At 50.8% G+C, this 22177-nt stretch overlaps 1 protein-coding gene across 4 annotated transcripts in view; it reads right to left on the minus strand.

Annotated features, from left to right (window-relative positions):
* fgd (faciogenital dysplasia) overlaps nucleotides 1-22177 on the minus strand; it is a 59689-nt gene that overhangs the window by 15478 nt on the left and 22034 nt on the right. For 2 of the 4 annotated variants that reach the window (XM_086141656.1, XM_086141657.1), the window contains exons 2-4: nucleotides 3653-3826; nucleotides 2660-2852; nucleotides 1420-1966 (exon numbers count right to left, since the gene is read on the minus strand). In XM_086141656.1, the coding sequence (XP_085997782.1) occupies nucleotides 1420-1966; nucleotides 2660-2852; nucleotides 3653-3826 (914 nt within the window). Of the gene's footprint in view, nucleotides 1-1419; nucleotides 1967-2659; nucleotides 2853-3652; nucleotides 3827-5314; nucleotides 5408-18927; nucleotides 19212-22177 lie in introns of those variants that run through there. The other 2 variants (XM_086141658.1, XM_086141659.1) reach the window with 2 other exon arrangements.

Genomic DNA, 22177 nt, shown 5'->3' on the forward strand with positions numbered 1-22177 from the left:
CAGACAGAGGACGAACGCCGCCTTCGCAGCAAAAAAATACGGTGTTGGTGGTGACTTCTTTCCATGAAGTCCATGAAGACCATGACCATGAGGTGACTCCTAAGAAGCTCCTCCTTGTTTTTGGACTTTATGTTGGAGGAAACCGGAGATGGAAAGACGGGGAGAATCTGTGAATCCGGACGGCACACAACATCTGCGACCTCACTCCTCATGCTCCGACTCCGTTGACCACTTTTATCTTCGTTTGTCTCGGCCCATTCGCATCCTGCTCATTTTTGTTTATTTTTGTTTATTTTTGTCATTGCTCCTGTCCTTGTTGTTGTCCTGTTAGTTGTCTATTTTCACCCTTACTATCTTTTTTTTTTTAATATTTTTTTGTCCATTCTTATCCTTGATGTTGTTGTTGTTCCCTCTGTCGTCGATTTATTTGTGGATGTCTTTTTGCTATCTTCTAATTGTCTCTCTTATTTATATTTCTATTCATATTTATTGACTATTAAGCTGCTGAGACAAAAGAATTTCCTCGATGGCGATCGATGAAGTTTATCTTATCTTCTCTAACATGGAAATTTCACACAGAAAATCCCCCTGTTGACGTCCAACCAGGGACCTTCTTGCTGCGAGACATTAGCGCCGGCTACGGCTGCTGCGCTAACATTTATAAGATATAAATACAGCGATAAATGAAAAAAAAAACAACAACTGCAATGTGCATGACAGAAGAAACAAGAAATGATTTTCCACTGGTAAAAAACCCACATCCTGTCTTGACAGGGTTGTCATCAATATGTCACCTTTGGCACACACACACACACACACATACTCAGACATGCACACACACCTACAAAACACCCTTCCTGTCAGCATTGCCAGGCTCAGGAAGCCCTGGAGAGCTGAGATACACCCCTCCTGCAAAGACAGTGGAAGTGGAGAGTCCACGCCTGCTGACAAACATGGAAGCGCTGTCTTGTAGCTGCTCGCGTCGACCTTCCAACGCTCTCTCGCCATTCTTTAGCGCGTAATCTCAAGAATCGATACGTGGTAAAAGGAGCCTGCGGGTCCGGCTGCGGGAGCCTTTTTAGATCGGCTCCCGTTACGGCGCGTGAGCAGGTATTCGTCTTTAAATGTAACGGAAGAGCCGCTTTTCAGATAAAAGTCAGCCACTTATGACCGCCGAGGCGCGGCAGATAAGGTTTCGTGCCGCCGTCTCCTTTGAACGCGCTCATCCGGGCTGAGATAATAACAGAGGCCGGACGCTTCTTCCGCACACTTGAAAGACGGCGTCACGCCTGAGCGGCGCAATCTCCCCCCCCGTCGCTACATGGAGCGTGAAAATTCCTGAAAAATTATAACGCAACACGGAAAATTAAAGTCGCGACAAAGCCTGGAGGAGGTTAAGTCGCGTCTTGAGAAACTCACTTTCTGCACCTCGGGATGCGCGTCCGTCAGATACCCCGTCTGCGCGTCGGTCAGGGAGTGGATCTCCCCGCCGCTGCCCTCGTCCAAGTCGCTGTCCTCGTCCTGCGTGGAGTCCCGCTTGTTGCCGGCGCAGCAGGACACGCTCTCCGTCTCCGTCACGCTGTCGTAGCGGTCCTCCTCGTCGATGGCGTCCTCGTTGGGGAACGCCTCGCCGTCCGCGTTGCACGACGGGCTGTCGATGCCGCTGTCCCGGTTGGGGATCTTCATCTGCTCCGAGGAGTCCGGATTGTCCATGAGCAGGCGCGAGGAGCCTTCCTCCCTCTCCGCGTCGTCCAGGCAACCCACGCCGCTCGCGATGTCCACCTCGGCGCAGTCGTCCGACGGCGCGTCCTCGATGTGCACCGACGCCAGCCGGGAGAGCTCCGACTCGTCGTCGGCCCTCTCGTAGGAGCCGAGCGCGGGGGAGGGGGAGGCCGCGTCCGACGCCGGGTCCATTCTCAGAAGCAGCTGCAGCTGGGATCGCGGCAGCACCCCCAGGATGGGAACTCTGGGAGGAGAAAACGCAAATAAACTGTCAGCTGAAGGCACTTGAGCAGGAAACGTGATGTTCTTCACACGGGAAGGAGGAGACTCTCCACCACAGACGGATCGCGATATCGCTTTGGAGATATCTTTGGAACCGAGCGTTCCTGGTTCGGTTCCGTGTTGGCGAGCGAGACACCGAACCCCTAACTGGCGTCCATCAGCGCCAGGGGTGCGGTTCGTCCGTGAAGGGTTCCGTGCAGAAAGCTAATTTCCCCACCAGGGAATAATAAACTATAATTTATTATTATTACATCTGCTGGTGGGTATGAGCGAACCTTAGCTTGGAAAAGCGCTCGTCGCAGAACGTTGTTCGGAGGTCAGATCGGAGATGCGCCACATTGTTCGTGAATTCAAAACCGCTAATCCTGCGCTCAAGGTCACGAGGGGGCGGAGCCTATCCCGGCCGTCATTGGCCAAGAGGCGGGTTCATCCCGGTTCGTACCGGTCGCCCGTCAATCCCGCTTTCAGAGACCATTCACCCTCTTATCCTCACGTCTCCTGCACGGTTTTGGCATTGTGGTCCAACACGAGTTTCAGATTCGGTGAAACAACAACAACAACAACAACAACAACAACAACAACAACAACAACAACAACAACAAACACATGTTGCTAATAAGTTAGCATGGGCGCATCCCCAGGTAAACATTTTTACCTTGAATTCTCAAATCTCTCGATGAGCTGCCCGACCTTCTGGGCTTCCCTCTGCGTCTGTGGCGGCGCTGCGAGGATGGGCTTGGGTTTGGGCGGAGGCGGCGGCGCAGGAAGGGGCCTGGAGGGCGCCGGCGGGATCCTCTTCGGTTTCTTGTCTTGCCCGAGGGCGAGCAGGTGCGCGGGTTTAGGGGGCACTGCGGGCGCAACGGGGAGGGGGTCCGAGCAAGGAGAGAGAGGCACAGCGGGGGGGTCAAGTCGCGGACGATCTCATCTCGGCAGTCAGGTAACACGGAGGAATCCCGGCGAGGAAACCTTCATCGCCATGGCAACGTTTGTTTGCTCCAAAAACACCCCAAAACAGCCCAGAGAGCGACCCCAGATTAGAAGCTGACAACGGCGGCGACACTCAGACAAACTCTGAAGCGAAGCTGTTGGCCAACTTCCTCATTTCAGAACAGGATGCTGAGATGAGTGTGTGTGTGTGTGTGTGTGTGTGTGTGTGTGTGTGTGTGTGTGTGTGTACTACAGCCACCTCGGCTAAACATATCAGCGAAGAGAGAGAGCACAGACATGCGTGTTACAAACACAACACGCCTCCTCTATCCCAGATTTTTTTTTAAAACCCACACAGTGTTAGTTTGGAATATTCGGCAATGTGATTGATACTTCCTGTGTGCGCGCGCGCGTGTGTGTGTGTGTGTGTGTGTGTGTGTGTGTGTGACCAACCAATCAGATGACACGACAGATGTCATACAAATGATCCTATCGCTGCATTCGTACATGCAGGAGTTTGTCAATCCGTCCCTGCGGGCCGACACGAGGTGATGTTTGACGCAAACGGGAAGCATCGCGGCCCAAATCCTTCACTCGGCCCAAAACGACGACGTCCCCAGGTTTTCTCCCTTTTTTAGCCCTTTTAATAACATCTAAATTCACCTCCCAGTTCTTCGATAGGAGCTGCCTCACGTCAAAAGTCTCAAATCACCAAATTTACCTTGAGGTTTCTGCGCCGCTGGCGGCCTGGGCGACGTGGAAGGCTGTGGCCGGGGCTTGAGGGTGGGCTTGTCGTGACATGGTCTCGGGGTGGGACCTTTCTTCACCGGCTGCACGGGAGAACACAGGTAGTCCACCGACCCGCACTGGTACTGCAGAGGGGCGGCAGGGAGATCTGCGGAGCGGAGAGGGAACATGAGATATCGATCGGGACGCGGAGATCCGCGGCGACCTCGGGCTCGGCTCGTATTTTTGGAGCGGCCGCATCGATCCCGGCGCAGAGTCGTGTTTCATATCGGCGCTACCCGAACCCTCCCCCGGATGCACCGACAAACGGAGGGAGAGTTCCGCCGTCAGGACGTTCACCTAGAAGATCGATTGCAGAGCCTTCAGCCGGACCCTCAGGTTGGATCCAGACCTTCGCTCCAGAACGGTCTTAGCTGTATGACTGTCAGGAGCTTGTATTCATGCAGAAGAAACCGCAAATTCTCCACCTGGATCATAAACCTCGGGGAAGTTCGAATCAGAGAGACGTTCCCGGCTCGATCCTGGTGGTGAACTCTGCGAGGCGGGGTCACCCCTGGGAAAAACAAACAGCCCCGGAGGACGGGGACACCGGGGGGGGGGGGAGGGGGTGATGCTGGTGGACGCTCAGTGTCGCCATGGTTACCAAGAAGAAGAATGGCCCTCATATTAAACTGACCGACGCCACGGAGACGCGAGGCAGCGCCACGGCGACGGGAGATCAAGGCGCTCACACAAATAATATTGTTCCACAGCATAAAAAAAATTCATTTTCCAAATTGTTTATCCTGCGCTCGGGGTCGGGGGGCTCCGATCGGCCCTCCGGTGGGGACGAGTCGCCTACGGGTGGGACACTAACCACCTAATCTCCTACATCATCTCCTACATCATCCTGAGAGCCTCCCCGGCGTCCTGCCGCTTCCTGGGAACAATCATCTCCCGGGACCTTAAGTGAGGACCTCACAAACAAAGCGCAGCAGAGGATCTTCTTCCTGAGGCAGTTTAAGAAGTTTAACTTGCCAAATATGATGAAGGTGCACTTCAACACCTCCACCCTCACCTTCTCTACCCTCTCTACAGGACCTTCTCTACAGGACCTGCAGGCCAGGACCTCCAGGACATAGACCTTTCGACACACTCCCCTCTGGCAGGAGGCCGCGGTCCATCAGGACCGAAACTACCCGCCGCAAAAACGGTTTCTTCACCTCGGACCTCCAGTGACACGACTTTGCTCCACCAACCACAGTCGCCCTGATCTCATTTTACAAATTGATTGATTAAAATTCCTTCTGGTTGCAAAATTACATGGCAAATAAAGCAATTCTCATTCCGATATGGACACAGACAACAGTTCACCCTCTCATCCAGACGTCTGGACAACGCAGGGTCTCAGGAGAACTTTCTCAATGTGTTTGGACTGCAAGAAGAACCCGGAGAACCCAGAGGAACCCCACGCAGACCCGGGGAGAACATGGAGACCTTCTGGTTGGGAGGAGGAAGAGCTACGAACGGAAACCGATTACAAAACACTACGAACAAACGCCCGTAAACTATCCGAGGGAACACTAAACACACGGTTTGAAACCATAATCTGAAGATTAAGATACTAAAGATTTGAAATGGAAGATAAAAACATTACCCGGTTTCCAAACATGCCTTTTCACGCCGTCTCCGTCCAAAGAACAAGAATGGAGAAACCGTCCAAACAGCTCAGTCAACAGCTAAACCAAACACGCCCTCCCAGCCTGTCAAAGTCCGCGTGTGCAATTGAAACTGGCCTAGAAACCAAATGGCATGACACACACACACACACACACACACACACTAAACAGTCATTGAAAGTTCAGTCATGAATTACACCCAAACAAACACACCTTCATCTGTTCTTTGCCAGTGTGTGTGAGTGTGTGAGGAGCTGCAGCCGTCTGTTCACCTGCCAAACCTGATCCAGCGTCTTCTTCTTCTTCTCAAGAAGGGAAACTCTCACAGCGGCGGCGGCGGCGGCGGCGAGCTGCATCCTCAAAAACAAATTGGCGCTCCACGCCGGCTCCGAGACAGAAGGCCGGGAAAGTAAACCGGCGTTATTTCAGTGTCAGAACACGCCGGAAAATACAGCCGGAACTCCGAGGGAGACGGGAAAACTCAAACATACAAACTCGCCGCTTTGTTTGTCTGACTTTTAATTCTCACGAGAAAAAACGTCCCACCTTCCCTCACACACACACACACACACACACTGGCACGCATGCTGCCCATGGAGGCTGTGCGTCACCATGGCGACGTTCCCTCTCCAAAATATTGTGAGTGGGTGACGGTGCAGAATGCACTGAGGCCTTTGCGTGGTTGCTTTTTGCGCTGATGAAATAAGTTAAAACATCCTCTGTCCTATTTTCATTCAAATGAAAGATATGTTTTAGGAAAAACCTTTTTTGTCCGACGGATATTTTTGGTTTATAAGCCATTCTTATCCTGGTTGGTCCCAGCCTGCAGGCATCCTGCCTTTTATTGTTGACTTATTTGATTTATTTGATTTTATTTGTTGCTCTATTTATAGTGGTGTTTAGCTCTGGTTGTGTATTTTTTATTGTGCGTTCATTATTACCCCTGATGTTGTTGTTGTTGCTGCTGTGGATGTCTTGCTATCTTCTGTCCCTCTATTTATATTTAAATTTATTATTTCACTTTTTTATTTTTTGACAGTGTAACTGTTACGCTGCTGTGACAAAGGAATTTCCCCGATGGGGATGAATAAAGTTTATCTTATCATATGTAATTAACCCTCTCATTCACACATCATATGTAATGTAAAATAAATCTAACTACTCCTTAATATTAAATAACTGAGTTTATGACTCACTCAAATCCAAAATGTGACATTTACATTTGAATAGATGTAGAAAAAAATCATGTTTACTGGTTGCTGTTACAACATCAGTCCAAACTATCCAAGTGAATAAAGAAAAATATCATTTGATATCAATATCAATTTGTTGTTTTTCTGGAAGGCTAACTTTAGCACACTTAGCTCCGTGTTTGGACATTTTGGAATCATTTGTAATTCTCAGTTCCACATGGATCTGGGCGGGTAAATGAAGTTTATGGTTTGACGTCTTTATTTTAAGACCATCGGACCTTTTAAGACGTTACGGCGGGCCCCAGAAAACCAGGCGGCGGGCCACATTTGGCCCGCGGGCCTTGAGTTTGACACCTATAGAGACATTTGTCTGGAATATTCAGCAAAGAATTCGACGAGGACGGAGAAACCCGCACCCCTTCCCTCCAGCCCGTCAGGGCGAAGAGCCGGCGGCGCTGCCAAACTCTGGCGATGCGTTCAGGGGAGAAAACTCCGTGGAATGTCTCTGTTATGTCACCGCACTCCCTCCGAGCAACGAGCCAATGTTTGGGTCAGGAAATGCTTTGAAAATATGAACAACTGAGGTATGTAGGAGTACTATTAGATGGTGGCGTTATTGAGTTTGAGAGGTTTTAAAGCTCAATGTGGCGAGGAAGCAATCTGGATGGCGAGCTGGACGGTGAATCAGACGCCACCGGGTCTTAATAATTAATGATCTGCCGCTCCCCGCGTCGCTGATTCATTCCAGCGGCCGCCGATAAAAGATCTGAGGCCGGATTTGAACCCGTGAAAATAAAAAAAAAAAAAAAAGGTTTATTGGGCCGGTCACCCGTTAAGGAGCGCCGCGTGACACGGATGTATCTGGGATAAAACCGCTGACGGAGCGCTGGACCTTCAGCCTCCAGGGCTGTCGGCGCAGAGTCTGCAGATCTGGCTCCACAAATACCTTTCCATGCTCCTGTCTTGTTCTTCATTTCAGAAATATCCTTCCCCGGCCTTCTGCAGGAACTTAAACATGAGCTGCTCCATTTCTAAGCGCATTCAGACAGAGGAGGAACCAGGAACTAGAACCTCAGTTCCTAGAACCATCTCAGCTCCGTCTCCGAAGCAGGATTTTTTTTCCAATTCTGCAGGAACTCATCGCCGCTTGCCGATTGGCGTAGTGGAGCTAAACCAGATACTTCCTGCCTTTTTTAAAAGCTAACCTGTTTTCTTGGGAGAAAATGGATAGAAGCGGCAAGAGACGAGCGGCGAGGAGGTCCGACCTCTCCTGTCCCGCTGCGCCTCGGAGGGCACCTACATTTCGGACCAGAATAAGCTAGCTAAAGGCTAACGGGGTTCCCGAGGAGAAGATCCGCACAACCATCTGAGAGTCCGCGGTTATTATTCCGTCAACGCCATGTGGTCCATCTTCTTCTTCTTGCTGAAGGTGCACGTAGCAGATCCTCGTGTCAGTCCAGAATGCAAAGCTAAAAGGTCCAGCGGATGAGGCTGCGTCCGGGAACCGAAGTCCAGCAGGACTTTCCGGGACTTTCCGACCGAAAACGCCATTTTCCGAATCTCAGCTCGCTCCGCTCCCTTTTATCCGAAGGTTTTCCTTTCCGCTTTCCCCGAGAAACCCTTCGCACAAATTTCCCCCCCGCGGATCCACCGGTGCACGTCGGGCGAGCGAACCCGAGCGAACCCGAGCGAACCCGAGCGAACCCGAGCGAACCCGAGCCCCCCCGCCGAGCCCGGCTGACAACCGGCGCCGCCGTCACTTCAACTGCTGCCTTATTCCGCCGCCATACGGCCCGATCCCCCCCAAACTCCACTGTGTGACACCTTATTATTCCAGTCACTGTCTGGCAGATCTGTCACACCCCCTCCCTGTGTGTGTGTGTGTGTGTGTGTGTGTGTGTGTGTGTGTGTCTTGTTATCTCCCTCCGCTTCCAACAATATCGATCTGGCTTCTCAAGCCTGTCACGCTCCGACACAGGCAGTCTCTCATTTCATGCCTCTTTGGACACTCTTAAAGACAAAACACACACACACACGTGTTTTTGGATGGTAAAGAGCAGAGGTGGTTCTGACAGTGTGTGTGTGTGTGTGTGTGTGTGTGTGTCGGCGCACAACATCCACGCGTTTTGCAGAGTCCAAAGACGACCGCGTTTGTTTCCACGTTACTATCACAACGTCGGCGCTACCTCCACGGCCGGCCACGAGCGGCGTCCGCCCAGGAGGCCGTGCGCACGAGCGCTTTGTGCGCTAAAAAAAAAAAAAATTCAAGCAAAGAGAAGGTGTTCAAAACACAGAGACGGCGAAAGGAAACACACCCGAGGGAGGAAATCGCGGTGTGTGAGTGAGACGGCTGCAGGATCTGCTATTACATCCTCCATGTCGTCTGCAGCAGGTTTCACTCTAAACACACACACACACACACACACACACACACACACGACAGGAGGATCAACAGCAATCAGCGCGGATCCTCGCATCAGTTTCTCATCCACTGAAATTAAAAGGAGGGACGTCAATCCGTGGCGTATTTAATATTTGCCTCAGCTGCTCTGGTGGGTGTTTGGAGGCGGGGGCAGGGCAGGGGATCTCGTTAGTCCTTTCACCTCCCCCGAAATCAGGCCAGTGGGCACAGCAGGCACCCTATCGCTCCAACCCCCCTCGCCCCGCAGTAAGTGGGGGGATTTCAGGAGCTCCCACAGATTAGTGTCGTGCAATTCCATGAGGATAAAGCGGGGAGAGGCTGCGGAGGAGGACGAGGAGGCGCCAGATGGCCGAGCCGCGATGGAGGGCGTCCGCGGCGCTCGGCTTTACGGTAAAGACCCATGTTACCCGGAAGGCAGGCGTCGGTGTGAAAACACGGCCGAGCGAGAGGAAAGTGAAATTAGCCGGCTTCCTATTTTGACTTTGACTTTCCCGGTGAGAGAAAAAAAAAAAAAAAAAAAAAGCTATCGTATTGTGCAGACCATAATGTGCAATATCAATATACGGGTCTATTTTCATCCATCAGGCAAACCGCATTATAAAGCACGTGATAAAACATACGGTATTTAACCCTTGTGTTGTCTTGCGGGTCAAAAGTGACCCACTAACATGTTTAGCTGTAGCAAAAACACCTTAACCTATTTTTTTCCAACTTGAAATTTTATGACTTTTCCTAAAGAGACCCCATAATTAGAAAAAGTGATTTTTTGTTCATGTTTCCATGTGGGCTGTACACCACTAGGGTACAAAGACTGTCTTTTGGGTCATTTTTGACCTTTATTCGCTGTTCTATTCCCATCATCTACCGCGTGACTGGTAGCCTTGAGTTTGAATTCTGCTTCCCAAGCATGTCTCCTAACAGGTGCCATTTTTGGGGTTCCTCACCCACACAAATGTACACTAATATTAAGTTGAAGCACGGTACGTACCAGAGGTCAGCGTACCGTTCTCTGATTGGTTCATGGTTAACAGCGATAGTGGACACCTAAAGTTACTGTGAGGTCGGAACAACGTTGTATTCCAGCGCTGCATAACTAGTCATCGAATTGTCTGAGCCATATTCAACCAAGGTCACACTTTAACACGACGTCCCCGTGTCGGGTGGGAACGCTGCGATAATCATAATCGGTCGCTTACTAAGACATTTTGACGGATGTTTGAGCGCGGTGCGCCACATCAACTTGGTCGGAGGTCAGGAAGCACAAGAATTCATACATAAGGCGCACCTGATTATAAGGCGCACGGATGATTTTTGAGAAAATGTAAGGGTTTCAAGCGCCTCGTAGTGAGAAAACTACGGCAAACAGGAAACTGACTCGTAGCAGAATATTCGATTTCCAAAAACAGACTGCGTTGTGTCACGAGGGGGCCATCTCAATTACAAATGACTTCCTGTTTGCGTCCTAATCATCTAAAGAACCTTGAATTAGAGTCCCTCGCCACCGCCGCTCTTTAAAAACACCGTGTTTGATGAACCGGCTCCATCAAATCCACAGCCAGTTTGATTGATCGCCCGTTCTTTATCTCCCACCCGAGAACAAGAATCCTCCCGAGCGACCGCTCGTCCACAAATCCCCTCCCCAGTATCGCTGACTCGCAATTAACCTTTGCGACGACGCGCCGGCGGATAAACGCGGAGCGAGGACGGACGCTTTCTTTCTGCTGGTGTCTTTGGAAAGCGGCGGCGCCGCGCTCGACCTTTAAAAGGCAGACTTTGAAGGATGCGGCCTGTGAACTGGGACGCGAGAGGAGGAGGTGGAGGAAATAGCAGGGGCGGCTATAACCATGGCAACGTGTGTGCTCTATATATTGCTTACATAGAAGGTAGGTCACGTCCGATGCATATTCACATTTCACGCCCGCCACTGTAAATGGATGGCGAATCGCTCCGGCGGTCCTGGTTTAGCGGACGCCAGCGAGCAGAAGAGAAGAAGCGAAGGAGGATGACGCGGACCTGAGATCTTTTTTTTAATCGGCGTGACTCGAGGTGACCCGCAGAATCACGAGATTTACTCAGAGTTTACGGTCGGCGGCCGGATCGCCCGATGACAACTCATCCCGCGGTCATCGCGGCGCCCGGACCAGCTCCCGTTCCGAAGCCCTTTCCCACCAGCGTGCCGCCTACAAGAAGCTTTTATGAGGCGCGGCGCAGAGAAGCGAGCCCCTGTTTGTCTGGATGCGGCGCAGCACATTTGCCCAAAGCGCTACTGTAAAGGAAGCAGCCGCAGATTGGCAATTAGGGCAACACACACACACACACACACACACACACACATGCGAGAACAAGGGGGTTTACAAACCTGCCTGTGGAGATGACTGGACAACTGTCCCAGAAACTACTGAAGCCTACTGTAGCCGCTGTCAATGGTGGCTTTCACTGTGCAATTTAAAGCTCGGTTGGCCTTTTCGCCCCCAAAATCCAGGCCAGCGCCGCCGCACGCAGGAGAGCCCGCCTCGTCCTCTCAGCCCCGTCTACTACTACGCGCCGACACACCTTCCGCAAATGTCGAACCGCCGGTGCCGGGGGAAGAAAAGCAAAAAAAAAAAAAAAAAAAATCCAGGTCTTTCCATCCCCATCGGGGGTGGGGGAGGTCCAAGCCTACGTGGGGCTCCTCCATGAGTCATGAGAAGCCTGAAATAGCAATTTCAAAACAGATTTCGATCATTCCCCCGGTCCAAAGTAGGCCATATTCTAATGAGGATTATGACATTTAATCTCCTGGATTGAGGCCTGATCACCCCCGCCGCTGACGGATGGACCTCCGGGGTGTGAAGCCATCGATCATGCTGGGGATCCGTGATCCAGGGCCTTGGATCACGTGCACCGGGTGTCAAACCTACGGCCCGCGGGCCGATACTGGCCCGTCGGGTGGTCAAATCCGGCCCGTGCAATAAATCTACAATTTGAAAAACTCAAAAATCATGTTCTACTTTTTTTTTTTGATATAAATGCAGTTCCTGGGTGCACTGTTTTAGTCGGTGTCTGCAACACGGCACAACACGACGTGACGCACAGCTTGCAGCAGATGGCGGCGACGCGGCTTCCGGGTTTGTAAATAGCATTTTATCTTATTTAGAAATTTACCCGCTTTTCCGTTTGAACCCGACACCCTCATCAGCAAGATGTCGTTGTAAAAACAGAGAAAAGTGGATGTGGAGTGCAGGGTTTTCCAAGAAAAATGGACTTCTCATTTGTTTGTTGGGGTTCATAAGAAACCTGTATGCTCGCTGTGGATGCAGCAAGTTTCGGCGTCGCTACGAAACTCAAAAAACAAAACAAAATGCAGGGAGAACTGAGAGGACAGAGCTGAAGCATGGTGTTGTTGAAGTTGTACTTACTTCATGAATCTCAGTTTGTTCTTCATGTATTTTTACAGTTCATTCCATGTAAAGATGTTTATAATTTATCTGTTTGGACTTAGAGTTACTTCTAGGTAGTTACGCCTCCAAACCAAAATGAGTTGGACACCCGTGGCCTCGGGAACAAAAAGGCTTCGACGGCGTCAAAGTTTGCAGCTCGTACCTTAACCACCCGTCCCGTGACGCTCCTCAGCCGCGGAATCCGCCTTTTCCTCACCGCGTTCTCCGACAACAGCACTTTGGCACGGCGTCGCCCGATGAGCGACAGTCAATTAATCACCTCGGGTCCCTGACCTTTCTTTAAACCGCACGTAACGCTAACATTTTAATCCTTTCCTGGGGCGGAGGCACCCGCCGCGCCGCCCTGCATCTGTTTCCATGCGTGGATGCGGAGGGGAGTGTCCGTCGGGTCGCTGACAGCCGGAGCGAACGGGTCAAAGGGCCGTCCGTCCCTTCGCTGGTCGCGATTCAAAAAAAGTGCGTCGCTGTGGATTCTCGCTCGCGGGAAAACAAAACCCCGCCAAAAAGGTGGCTTCGCGCCCTGACGCCGGCGGAGCTTCTTCCGTGTTTTGAAAACCTTTTTCTGACGAGTCCAATGAGCCAGAACCCGCGAGGTGAGGGGTGGATGTGGCAAAAGCCGGATGATAGGAAGATGTCAAGACGTGATTATGAGCCAGCAGGCGTGCACGCACACATGCACGAGGAGACGACGGTTATGGAAGCCAGGTGTATACTAGACAGACTAATAAAGGATCCAGTTTCCCCTCTAATGGCTCCAGTATTTCCGTTTACAGCAGCACCAGCACGCCGCCGCCGCCGCCGCCGCCGCCACGCTCTGAGCCATATTGGTGTCGTCAGCCGGGCGGCCAGGAGGGGCCGGGAGGCGTTCAGACCACCACCACTTCTTCTGTGGTCACCATTGTTACAGGTCTGGACTTGATTTAAAGAAGAAGAAAACAAAAAACAACCAACTCCTAGCCGTCCTTCATCGCCATTTTCCCACCGTTGGTTTGAGATTCACCCGTTATCTAGAGTGACCCTGCAGTGACCCTGGGGGGTCTGGAGCTCCATCACAAGACCACGTGTTCAATTTATTTATTTTTCTTTTCTTGCACGAATCGGCAAAATGTCAGGAGGTGGCACGACAGCGGATCTCCGAATGAAATCTGCCGCCGTTCCTGCTCTCTGGAGCGTCGCTCTGGAGTCCGCCATCTATGATGACCCACTGCGACCTCGGCGGCGTCGTTTTTATATCTTTCTACTCCGGAGCTCAAGTTCTTCTAAAAGCCACCTGAAGCACACAGAACCAAAGCAAGTTCCTCCTTCATGCAGAATCAGAATTCTTTATTGATCCCCCGGGGGGGATATTGCTTTTTGTTGAAAGCACCTCCTGCAAAAGAGTCAAGTGGGGAAGAATCCAAATAAAAATAAATAAATGAAAAAAAAATGACAAAAATAAAGGATAGAATAGTGAATAATAAAAATAAAAATAAAATAAAAAGTCAAGATCGGAAGAAAATAAATAAAAATAAAGTTAAAGGGATGTAAAAACATCTAGAAAAAAAATATACATAATATAGATCACCACTTCCTGGCGGGAATTGATTGGCTGCGGAGGCATTAGCTGATTTAAAAGAGGATAAAAAACAAAATAAATGTGGAGATGCGGGTTGAGAATACAGTGTAACCTCACTTTTTGCGGGAGTTACGTTCCAAGACCCCTTCGAAAAGTCAATTTCCGCTATTTACAGATATATCAACCCTCAACAAACCTCAGTCAACCCTTTACCGCCCTCCCGCTAACTGTTAGCATTTTCCATTTTTATAATTTATTGTGTCTCGTCGTCACCCGTTTAGCCATTTTACGGAAGCCGTCGTGCTAGTGTTAGCTTCGTCATCGTTTAACCAACTGTAGAATCCAGCAAAACTCCTGCCTTCCTTTAACATGTCGAGAAGTTTAACATGTCGAATATTTACAATACGGATTGACACGCATGACGGAACGTGATGGGAGTCGGCGTCCCGACCGCGTGATTTGCGAGCCAAGTTGAGCGATTCTAGTCTGACACCGGCAAAACTAAGGGAACTTCCTTAATCTGCCTGGAGATGAGAAACACAAGAACACAACGCTTGCTGGATTCAAGGCGAAGAGAGCCGGATTCGATGGAAAGGCTCGACTCTGCCGGATTTGTACCCGTCAACAAACTGTCGGAAGTTGCTCACCTGATCGCAAAGCAGGGCAAACCGCACACCGCTCATTCAAACTCATGTTTTGCTGTTGGTCGTTGATGCACGGCTCTTTTTGTGCACCAGTAAAACATATAGCCAAGTCTTTAATTTGAAAAAATATATATACATATTTTATTTGTCCGATAAAGAAGGGTTGGGCTAAGGCGTACCTGAAACCGGCGGGTTCAGTACCTCCACAAGGAAGAAAACATCTATTTCATCAAGAAAAAAAACGTTCAGAGCGCTAAAGAACGATAAAACCGAACGCTAAAAGGACGAAGTAGCGAGGTTTCGCTCTAGTTAAAAACAGCTCCGGATCAGGTGGCACCGGAAGTTATTTCCTTTTACTGCAGTTCACGACCACTAGCCGGCCCCGGTGGAGGTTCTGCAGAAGAAGGTGAGGCCATCTATCACCTGGGTTACGCAAGCGGCCGCCGCTGGCCGAGGGACAAAGAGACATCCAGGAGAACGGGGGGCCTCCGCTGAATTGTGACCATTGGTCAAAGTCGTGGAATCTCAGGGGAGGTGGGGGGGTGAAAGGAGGCGGCAGGAAGAGCCGCCGCATACTTTGGAAACCCAATTTAAACATTTTCTAGAGCGCGGCGTGACGTCCGCAAGGGCTTAGGACGTCCACGGAGAGGAAGAAAAAAAAAAAACAAAACGCGCCACACGAGATTTTTATTCTCCGTCCTCTGGACGTTTACACGTTTTGCACATTCTTTCTGCAAAGTGCAAAAAAAGCGAGGAGGGATCTCGCCGTCCCGAGGCTTTTACCATTTATGGTCGTCCTCCGATCCCCCCAAAGAGCGTCTCCGTGCGCGTGCAGTGGGATCCCCCACTTTTTTACGAGGACACATAAGAGTTCACCTCCGGAGGGAACACGGCGACGAAAAAAAAAACAAATCTTCCGGGATGCACGGGATGCACGCGCCGTGCACGCACGTTACCTCCGAGCCCCCGCAGCAGCAATTCATTAAATATCTTGTTACCGGCCCCTGGAAGGCGCCGGGACACGACTACAAAGAGAACCCCGGTGCTTTTGAAGTGCGCGCCGTTTTTTTTTTTAAAATAGGAGACAATTAGAGGCAAACGGGCCGGGAGGCGGGAGAGGGGCGTTAAATATCAGCCCTGATTGAATCTGACAGGAGATTAGTTGTGTTTTCGGACGTATATTTGCGTGTGAATTCTATTTTTTTTTTCCCCTCCTCTCCCGTCCGATGCCAGAGTCTCACACAAAGACAACACACATGCTTCGGTGGAGACAAGAGAGCTCCTAACACTTTCCGACTGGCTGCTCGCCTGCGGCCGAGGGGGGGGGGGGGGAGGACGCGCAGAACTTGTGTCTTCTCGCAACCTGGGAGAACGGAAGCAGAAGGTCCAGGAAGAGTGGAGCGCAGAGGTGGAGGAGCAGCCGTGACGTCTGGTCGGGAGAAGATGTGGGGGAAGGAGACGGACGGCACACGTTAGATGTTCTGGAGATGGAGTCACACTGAGGAGGGATGCTGAGGTCGCAGCTTTCGGCCAGGAGGTCCAGATCAGTGTTTCCCAACCTTTTTTTAAGCCACGGCACATATTTTTACATTAGAAAAATCACACGGCACACCACCAAATAAATACGTCAAAGAGATTTTTTAACGAATTAGAATGAAACCATAGTCTCGATTTACTAATATCTGTAGATTTGCAAATTTGCCACTGATGTGCAACTTTTCCAGAACACTTTTTTGCAATTTCTGAAGACATGTCATCAATTTGTCTGGAAATGGTATTATTTGAGAGAACTCTATTTCTTTATCAACGCCAGAGCCGAGCATTTCTTCTACAATGATTTTGCCGGCAGGTAGTGTTAGTGCCATTTTCCATTTTTTGTAATTTAAGCTCAGATTTGAATATAATATTTTTGTATTATATTTTGGTGATTGTTGATTATAGCATCATTATTTATAATTACTTTATTGTATTTAATTTTGCTTTTTTTGTTGAGCACATGCTTATTCATGGCATATGTATTTAAGTTTATGTTAACCAAATAAGGTTCGGAGCGGGCGCTGAGCTATGATGTGATCAGTTCAAATGTGTAAAAAGGTAAAACTGTTGGATAGCGTGTGATTCAGTAAAGGACGGAGCGAACACACTGTTTTCTACCGTCGTCAACAGTAAACACGCGTAGAGACTCGTTCTTTCCGTCTTAAAGCGGTTAAATGAGTGAATACTTTGGCAAATACTTAGAAGGAACTTTAGCCACTACAGGTAGTATTAATGTTTTGCTGTTTGGATTTAGAGACGAGTTCAGCAACTTTCTAGCAGCTTTCACCGCTTTCTCACTCGTCTTGGTAGCTTTCAACAACGCTGCCTGTCTGTTTACGCAGATACAAGTACTTTTTATTCTAAAAATATATCACGCAAAGCGTCACTAATCCCTCTGATACACAGACGCACAGGTTCATTCACATCCCGTTGCCATGGAATGGACACGCTGCCCACATAGACATAGGAAGAGGACATTATTTACGTTGGATAAATGATTTTCGGACCAATCGGGTGAAAGTGGGCATTTTTCCACGGCGCACCTGATGATCTCTCACGGCACAGTGGTTGGGAAACACTGGTCTAGAGGAAGATCAGAAAGGTTTGTGGATGGAGAGGCTTAGATGGAGGCAGATGATTGGAGGTGGAGATCCTCTATGGGAGCGGCCCTGTTTAACTCCTCAGAGGAAGAGGAAGACCTCCTTCCTAGAGGACAACTAGAAGAAGATGCAGAGGGTCGGATGGAGGCAGATGATTGGCTCCCGAAGGGAGCGGCCCAACAACGAAGAAGAAGAAGAAGAAGAGAAAAGAGCGCAGGAATTGCCATTACTGGCAGGAGACCCCAGATGTCCCGTGTGAAGAGGAAGGTCTGGGTATAATTACCAGGGTGGTGGAGAACGTGAGGCACAGGATCTGCAGCGTGGAGGAAAACTGCTGCAAGCACTGCTTCAACTGGTCAGAATAATCATAAAAACATCTCCACGCGAGATGTTTTACGGCAAAGAGACCCGACGGCGGACCTGACCGGGCTGAGGGAGGAAAACAGAACAGTAGAGGAAAAAAAAAAAAAAAAAGAGGCTAAAACATGACTCACGACTTTTTCCACCGCCCGGGGGTTCTCGGGATTTTGCCTTTTCACACGAGGTTACTGAGCGAGCCTTTGTGCGTCGCCTTGACGACGAGTAGTCTCAACATGGCAACCTCGCCATAAATACCAGATTATGGTGTTTATACGGCGGCGGCCGACAGCCCACGATGAACTGGCGCTTTTGTTGGAGTCGGTGCACGGCGGCGCTGACTCAGCCCTGCGCGCGACATCCAAACCGTAGCGTACGGTCCAGGCTAATTGCTAAAGCTAACCCATCCCGGTAGCAGATGCGTACCCGAAAATAGCACGGCGCCTCTTTTCCCGTGGTTTCGTGATGTCAGCGCTCGCTTTCATGTGGCGCTTCCTGATTGCGTCCGTTCACCGTAAAAGGACGCCACTTCAAGAAAACGCTGGATAGCTTAGCATCCGGACGGTCGCGCTTTAAATCACTTCTGACGGCCGCGTTTACGTCGATAGCGCTTTCTCTAATATCGCCGCCGACGCTAAGAGGATCAGCGGCGGAGGAACCCCGGGAAACGCCGGCGCCCATCGATCCGGGTCAAAAGGTCGCCGATCAGACTGTCTGCCGCGCGCTCCGCCGGTCGTCATGGAAACACTCAGACTCCCCGCCCCCCACCCCCCAGTCAGCTAAATTATAGCGTGCTGGCGAACGCCACCTCCCTGTGCCGCCGGTGCAAACGCCGTCCGTCGTGGAGATTCACCGCGTCACGTGACTTTCACGACTCCCAGTCAGCACTTTCTCCGACATCCCGGCGGAGCGCCGCTCCACCGGAGGGGCAGCGACCCGAGAGGGAGAGAAAAAAAAAAAAAAAGCGGAAAATAAACCGCCTCGCTCGACACACGGCGGTCGGCGGAGGAGCCCGAGGGCACGGCTCTCACTCTTAATTACCCTCTGCAGTGCAGCGCCGAGGGAAAGGCAAACAAACCGGAGCCCGAGCACGTTGTCCCGCTCAGAAAAAAAAAAAAAAAAAACACCACCGGGAAGAATCAAGGCAGCAGAAAATTCGCCCCCGACGTTAATAAAACATGCAGACGGGCATGTATATTGCAGGAGGCGGCGGCGGGAATTCATCCGGAGACACAACGCAGACGGAGCTGTGGAGTACCTGCCACCTCAGCGGACACACACACACCCTCACACACACACACACACACACAGACACGGCGGTTCCAACCTCCATTAGCGACTCACCGGCTTAACTCGGAGCCATCTGCCCTCGACGCTTCCCGCCGCTCGCCGCTACGATCCGCAGATCCCCGTGGTCGGAGGCTGGATGCTCTCCGGGAGACGGCGTGAGTCTGCTAGCGCTCCTTCTCCCCGTTCCCTCATTGACTCTCTCCGACCGCCCCGCTTCCTGTCTCTTCCTCCTCCTCTTTCTCCTCCTCCTTTCCAACCCCGAACGTGCACGGCCCCCTGAAAAACTCCTGTCCTCCACTCACCCCTTCCTGATCTCCCCTTCACCCGCCCCTCGTACCATTCAGAGCGGCGGGGGCCGAACAATGCCGCCGCCGCCGGCGCTCTGAAAGGAGCCCGGGAGCCGTTCTCAACCGGCAATAATGCCTCCCAACTGTCACCATGGAAACTAATGACGGGCCGACCGGCAGGAGGACGGAGGCGGGAGGAAAGGGAGGGAAGAGTTAAGTGAGAGAAGAGTGGAGGAGGGAAAATAAGTGGCTGGAGTGAGAGATGGGGGAAGTGTGTGTTAGTACAAGTGGGTGTGTCTGCACAGTTGTTGCATGAGTGTGTGAGGATATGAGGGAAGTGGCCGGCAGGGAGGGGGAAATTCATCAGGTACTCGTTATTAACACAGCGATAAGATGAGATAAACTTTACTGATCCCCGTTGAAACTAAGGCGCGGTGTCAAAAATAAATATGAATAGAGAGGCGGAAAATAGCAAAAACATCCGCCAATAAATAGACGACAGAACGGAAGAGTAAAGGTGAAAAATAGCCGACCGGAATTGGACAATAGCAATGACAAAATAAAAGAAATAAACACAAATAAGCCGATACACAGATGATACTCTTAGATGCGGTGCAAGAAGCTTTGGGAAAGTCAACGCCAACCGGAACGGCAGAAGCTCGTCCGCGAATCTCTGCTTTTTTTTTTAAACTGAGGTTGTATTTCAGCGAGCCGGTTGGTCCCGGCGTCGCCGCCGTGACACGAGCATCACAAAAGCCGCCCTCTTCATATGCACATACCATTACCACAACCCCACGCCCCCCCCAGCTCAATAGCCGGGGTGACGTCAGCCTGAAAACCGACTCTGAACCCTGCAGACGGATGCCGCCGATAACCATGGAAACGCCGGCGGGTAATAACCCCCCCCCCCCCCACACACACACACACACACACCTCACAACCCTCCTGAAAAAATGATAGTGGGAGATTTGTAAAGGATGGGGGTGGGCGTCGGATTTCAGATCTTGGGGGCGAGGGATTTTTAAAAACTTAAGGGCGGGAGGGGTGATGATGGGGGGTCCTTATTCTACATTTCCTCTGAAGAAGAGGATCCTCACCAGAGGTGGAACAGGTGACCCCGATAAAAGCGGTTTGAAGGAGGGCGATGCGGGTTATCTGACGAGGCGTTGCGCTCGTGCCGCTCTTTGCACCGAGGAGAGGAATGTGAGCTGTGGGTGAAGCGGGAATGCCGAACCCTCTCACCGTCTCGCGACCCCGTGTGTGTGTGTGTGTGTGGCGAGGGCATTAGAGGGCATTAGAGGGCATTCCCTCACCGATAACCTCCTTAGCAAAGGCCGGGAAGTCGGGAGATTTCCGACTCCTCGCCCGCTCAGATTCCCGCCCGTCCTCAGAAAGGATTCGCTGCGCTGTTACATCCGATAACGCGGCCAGTTTAACAATAAGTTACCAAAAAGCGGTGCCGCAGAACCTTTTCTCTTTGCAGATTTTACACCGTCGGAAACTCCAGACCAGCCCTTATCTTCTGGATATTCAATGCGCCGTGCATTCATTTGTTCATCTATGGTCTCATCCTGCAGTCAGGAGCCTTTCCCAGGTGCGATTGGGCGAGAAACGGGGACCAGTTCGTCACCAGTTCACCCTCTTATTCACGTCGCTTAGAGATTTACAGTCGAACCCGAGGCCTTCTGGAGGCCTCTTATCATGAACAAATAGATTTACCATGAGTTTTTCATCAAATTTTGTAAACAAGCCTCGATGCACAAACAAACTCACAAGCTTTCCTTATGATAGGTTCCTAAAAGGTCAAAGTTCAGAGCGCTAAGAAGAATCGCAGTTGATCCGAAGAAGGAAATAATCGCGAAACGTAAGAGCGGGTGTTGGTGTTCCAGATCTCTCCAAATGCTACGACGCGGCTAAGTCGACCATCTGTACCATCCTGGAAAACAAGGATGAGCTAAAACCGGCAGATGTGGCTCAAGGAGCGACGAAGCAAAGGTTTCAAGCCATAGAAGAAGGAGATTGTTGGTTGAGATAATGACAGGCAGCTAGCTGGGGATAGCGGTAGCATTAGCGAGGGTTTCGCTTTTGCTGATTTAGGGAAGGAAATGGCAAGAACAAGTGCCGGGAAGACGAACAGCAGAAACACAGCAACGATTACGGTTATCTTTCATTCCTTGTTTTTTTTTTGGCCACAAAAAAACACATTTTTGGTGCAGGAGAACGGATCAATGGGGTTTTCATTGAAAAAAAACAGCGATTGGTTCGCTAACATTTTTATCTTCTATCTACACACCTGCGGGTTCCAGATGGTGGAGATACACGTCGAATAAAAGAAAGGAAACAAAGACCTCGGTCACATCACAACTGATCTACCGCACAAGCGTTGGCGGACATTTGGGTTGGCCGACGTAGCCGAGGAAGGAATGCGATTCGTAAGCCGAGGTTCATCCTTCCATTCACTCGCCGACCGCTGAATGAGTCGACGCACCCGGCCTTCCACCTGCACGCCAGCGAGGTGATTCTCTCCGCGCAGCCTCGGCCGGCAGCAGCTGCGAGTCTGTTCCTCATCGGGCCGCAATCAGCGAGCGCCGCTATGGAAAACTCCATCAGCCCTGTAATCAAGTGCAGAATCAGCAGAAATAATCTAAACTTTTCTCCGACGCGGCTCGGACAGATGGCGAATCGCAGCCGGGAGGATTAAAAGACGACTGGACGCGGTTTGCAGGCCGCGGCGCCGTTCAGACGCCACACACACACACACACACACACACACACACACACACTTATGCCACACGCAGTGACATACTGCAGTGTGTGAGCACTTTGCACACATGAAGGTCGACAACTGCAAAAGCCAGATAGTCAGCGAGGATGGGAAACAGCTTTCAGCCCAGCGGTTGTTTAAATGCAATCAAGCTAACCCCACACACACACACACACACACACACACACACACACACACCACATGAAGAGTGTGATGTCTTTGTCTGTGCTGTCGTCGTGCATCACGGTTTCTT

Source organism: Fistularia commersonii, chromosome 34, assembly GCF_037954325.1.
Source record: "Fistularia commersonii isolate RoL2024-O1a breed Wild chromosome 34, RoL_Fcom_v1.0, whole genome shotgun sequence".
Taxonomy (NCBI): domain Eukaryota; kingdom Metazoa; phylum Chordata; class Actinopteri; order Syngnathiformes; family Fistulariidae; genus Fistularia; species Fistularia commersonii.